General features: G+C 42.0%; 1 protein-coding gene across 1 annotated transcript in view; it reads left to right on the top strand.

The window, feature by feature from the left end:
- Positions 1-3661, top strand: part of LOC105535153 (serpin B6-like) — a 14134-nt gene extending 10473 nt beyond the window's left edge. Inside the window, exons 5-6 of the mRNA XM_011974149.1 lie at positions 1447-1602; positions 3257-3661. Coding sequence (XP_011829539.1) covers positions 1447-1602; positions 3257-3661 — 561 coding nt within the window. The remainder of the gene's footprint in view (positions 1-1446; positions 1603-3256) is intronic.
- The last annotated feature ends 1088 nt before the right edge of the window (positions 3662-4749 follow it).

Here is a 4749-nt window from a genome sequence, read left to right as displayed (position 1 = left end):
TTTATGCATATAATTTTATTCAAACAACCATGTTCCTATGTTTACATATTGTCTCTGGTTGTTTTAATCCCACAACAGCAGAGTTAAGCATAGATTGGGGGTCCTGAATCTGAAAATCTGAAATCTGAAATGCTCCAAAATCTGAAACTCTTTGAATACCATCATGATGCACAATTTACCAGGATTTTGGCTTTTGCTCTGAGTCAGAAGGGTTTTCAGTTGAGGAGTGATGTGACTTAAGTTTTAAGAGTCCCTCAGACTACTGTACTGAGCATAACCACAAGGAGGATAAGAGCAGAAACAGGGCACCCAGGGCTAGGATGACAGCAGTGAAGGCAGCACAGGTTAGATTTTGGTTAGATTTTGGTTAAATTTTACAAATGGGGTGATATAATTTGCTAATGGGTCAGATCTGTAGTGTGAGAGAAAGACAGGAGTCAAGGTTAACCCCAGGGCTTTTGACAACTGGAAGGATGGCGTCCCTGTGAACTGAGATGGGGAAGAAAATAGATGGCACAGACCTGGAAGGGAATGGGGGAACCCAGAGTTACATGTTAGACTGGAGGTTTCTTTTATATGTTCAGATGCAGATGTTGAGTAGGCAGCAAAATGGAATGTCTGAACTACTGGGGTGAGCTCCAGGCCAGAGGTGCAAATTTGGGTTTCCTATTTAGATTCATGACACTCAATGAAATTATAGGGGAGAAAAGAAATCTTTTTCTTTGATCTTCCCAGGTTCTCTGGCTGGGGCCCTAATAAATTAGAATAACATAAGACAATTAACAAGAGAAAAACAAATAGAAACTTATTAACATGTGCATCCCGCATACCCATGGGAGAACTCAGTGATGAGTAACTCAAGTGGGTGGTTAGAATTGGTGGTGTATTTACCTAACTTACTAGGGGAAAGGGAGGGGAAGGAACGGCACTTAGGGAAAAAGACATGACTTTGGGGAAAGAGAAATGGATCTTTCAGAGTAGAATAGATGGCAGATATAACAGTCAAGTGACAATGCCTGGCTGGGTGTGTGCAGAGTTCTCATCTTTAAGAAAATTAAGGTTGTTCCCAAGGAATTAACCTATGACAACTGAGTTCTTTTGAGGCCTTTTGGGAGGCTCTGCTTTTAAGTAGTTAAGATATTTCAGGAACTTAAGTGCCTTCAGCTCAAAATAATTCTTAAGCCAAAGTGGTGTATTTTGGGGTGGCATATCCTGATTCCCTTCAAGATCACCAAGAGAAAGTAAGGTAAGGATTGAGCCATGGGAACCCCAGCGGTTGGAGATCGAGGTAATGAACATGACCCAGTAAAGGCAGGGGCTAATACAAGGTTCTAGAGACCAAGGGAAGAAAGCATTACCGCAGACAGACACTTGCCAACTCTGTTGATTATGTCCAATATTCAACTCTTGTGCTTCAACTTAAATGGTTAACTGTTTTCATTATAGAACAAAGGAAAACCTGTGCAAATGATGTCTCAAAAATCTACTTTTAAAATTACCTATGCAAAAGAAATATTCACTGAAATTCTGGTCCTTCCCTACGTTGGAAAGGAGCTGAATATGATCATCATGCTTCCAGATGAAAACACTGATTTGGAAACGGTAATGAGTGTTCAAAGTATGCATTGTATCATAGTAAAGGCTTTCAGAGGATGCCTTTTAGGGAAAAACTTTGAAAATGTGCTTTGATCAGTGTTTCCTTGACATATTTGGCCACATGCCCTTTTCTGTTTTTATGGTTACATTCAGTGGGATGGTTTCTAAGTGTTGAACACCTTTTAGAAAATACTCTCATCCCAGAAAGGACTCAGGCTGGGGACAAACCAGGTCAGAGTTCAAGGTCCTGCTTTACAATTTAGAAATGTGTGCTTTCTTAGCTTTTCCTTTCTATGAAAATTGATGTCAGTACTTCTCTGTGAGGGTTATTGTAGGATAAAGGGGATTGCCTATATAAGGCATTTGTTTCAATGCACAGAATATGACATTGACTAATATTAGTAGTCTTCTCTCCAGCCTTGCCCAATAGTTGTGAGTTTTCCCCTCAGAAAGCAGTCATTGGGGAAGAGCTGCTGTGACTCTATGCATCACCAAAGGATCTTGTTAAAATGTAGATTTGGGTTTAGTGGGACTGGGTTGGAGCCTGAGATACTGCATTTCTACCAAGCTTCCAGGTGATGCTGAAGCCACTGGCCCATGGAGCACACTGAGTACCAAGTTTGTAGAGAGTCAATGAAGACTTTTAGCAGGGCAGTAATTGGCTTTTTAAAGAAAGCTAATCCTTATGGCTGCAACGGACAAATTGGAAGGAGCGAGAATGGAGGAGACATATCAGAAAGCAGGTGCTGTGGCATTTCAAACAAGACATGACAAGGGCCTGAATGAAGGCAGCAGCAACAAAGGTGGAGGAAAGGCCGAAAGGCCTAGAGGTTTTGGAAGTTAAACGAACAGAAAATGGTGATGGATTCATTAAAAGGGAGTTTGGGTGAAAGCGGAGACAAGTCTGAGATGCCCTACATCAACATGCTTTTGTTAAGATACAACAACCAACTTTATTTATTTATTTTTTTGAGACAGAGTCTCGCTCTCTCTCCCAGACTGGAGTGCAGTGGCGCGATCTCGGCTCACTGCAACCTCCGCCTCCCGGGTTCATGCCATTCTCCTGCCTCAGCCTCCCGAGTAGCTGGGACTACAGGAGCCGCCACCACGCCCGGCTAATTTTTTGTATTTTCAGTACAGACGGGGTTTCACCCTGTTAGCCAGGATGGTCTCGATCTGCTGACCTCGTGATCCGCCTGCCTCGGCCTCCCAAAGTGCCGGGATTACAGGCGTGAACCACCGCACCCGGCCAACAACCAACTTTAAAGAGGACAGTCATTCTCTTACAAATGTACTCCAGGTTGTAAGTGTCTGCCTCAGGGAAAAGGTTTGGCAGTTTCTGGAATTTAGGAATCAAAGCATTGAAATATAAAGTCATCTCCTACCTGAATGGCTCAGCATTCACGTGCTGTCTTCCATATGTGTGCTGTCCAATATAGTAGCCACTAGCCACTTGGGATGATGTACACTTATATTAACGAAAATTAAATTTACAAAACAGGCCTTTCTTGCACTATCCACATTTCAAGTGCTCAGTGGCCATATTAGGCTCATGGCTAGCACATTAGGCAGCTCAACTGGAGAGTGTTAACATCATAGAAAACAGTCCCATTGGACAACACTGATCTAGATGTTTAAATCTCCAACTCTCTTGTTTTAGGTGGAGAAAGAACTTTCTTATGAGAGATTCATAGAATGGACAAAGCCAGACAAGATGCATGAACGAGAGATGGAAGTTTTCCTTCCTAGATTTAAACTAGAGGAAACTTACAACATGGAGGACGTCCTTCGCAGTATGGGCGTGGTCGATGCCTTTGAACAGGACAGGGCAGACTTCTCAGGAATGTCATCTAAGAAGGATCTGTACTTGTCCAAGGTCATGCACAAGTCCTATGTGGAGGTCAGTGAGGAAGGTACAGAAGCAGCAGCTGCTGCTGCCTGCAGGATAGTTCTCCAGAGCTTACAAATCATCCCCACATTCCGTGCAGACCATCCCTTCCTTTTCTTTATCCAGCACAGCAAAACCAATGGTATTCTCTTCTGTGGCCGGTTTTTCTCTCCATAAGGAAATAGTAGTCATTGGATATAGTCCTTCTCTTTTCTCTAACTGATCTGCTTTTCCTGTATGCTTTACAGTATGCCTGCAACTCAAAGTGATATTATTATTATTATTGTGGTGAAAAATGAGGTATTGGGAACCTGATTTTGAAATTCCTTGTTCAGAATGCTTGTGTGTGTTTGCATATTACATTTTTTCTAGGCCCTGAACCTGACATCCCCCAAGGATATTGTGGTGACTTTGGCAGTGGTATTCCTAAACATTTACCCAAATGACTCCCCTTAAAATAAAGTGTCTCCCCGTCCTCACTATTCTCCCACATTCCAACTGTCAGAGCTAAGTCCTGTGTCTTTACTTTGTGCAAGGTGTCACCCACATGTTCAGCTGTGCTGTTCTTCTTACAAGCACAAGATAGATGTAAATGTTACTTCTTCTCTGCTCAATAGTATTGATATAGGAACCCATTTTTAAAGGGAGAATAGAGAGTGAAATGGAGATGAGGGAGGAGATGTGGTGAGCAGGCCTCAGATTCTCAGAAGTGTCCTCTATTCCAGAAGGTTACCAGCTCTTCAGAAGCCATTACAGAGGGTGAGAGAGCAGTTAACTCAGACCGTCAGAATTCAGTCCAATTTCCCGGGTATTTTTGTTTTAATCATAGTTTGCATTCATAGCAATTGGTGGGTTACAACCTTTTCAAATGTGGAAGTATCCCGTTTCCCTGAAAATTTAAAACTGCTACAAGGAGGAAGAGGTGATTGTATATGTTCTATTACAGTAATGTAGTTTGAGACAGCTTCATGGGTATACATTGCATGTCTTTCTATTTTATTTCAAATATTTACTGAAAAGGCAGGTAAGCTGTCTGTAGCCATTTGTGTTACAGGCTTGAAATGCAACTGCTGTTGACAAAATTCAACAGCCCTTCACGCTAAAAACTCTCAATAAATTCGGTATTGATGGAACGTATCTCAAAATAATAAGAGCTATTTATGACAAACCCACTGCCAATATCATACTGAATGGGCAAAAACTGGAAGCATTCCCTTTGAAAACTAGCACAAGACAGGGATGCCCTCTCTCATCACTCCTATTCA

Source organism: Mandrillus leucophaeus, unplaced genomic scaffold (genome assembly GCF_000951045.1).
Source record: "Mandrillus leucophaeus isolate KB7577 unplaced genomic scaffold, Mleu.le_1.0 Scaffold142, whole genome shotgun sequence".
NCBI classification, from domain to species: domain Eukaryota; kingdom Metazoa; phylum Chordata; class Mammalia; order Primates; family Cercopithecidae; genus Mandrillus; species Mandrillus leucophaeus.
This window is presented reverse-complemented; position numbering and strand designations above follow the sequence as displayed.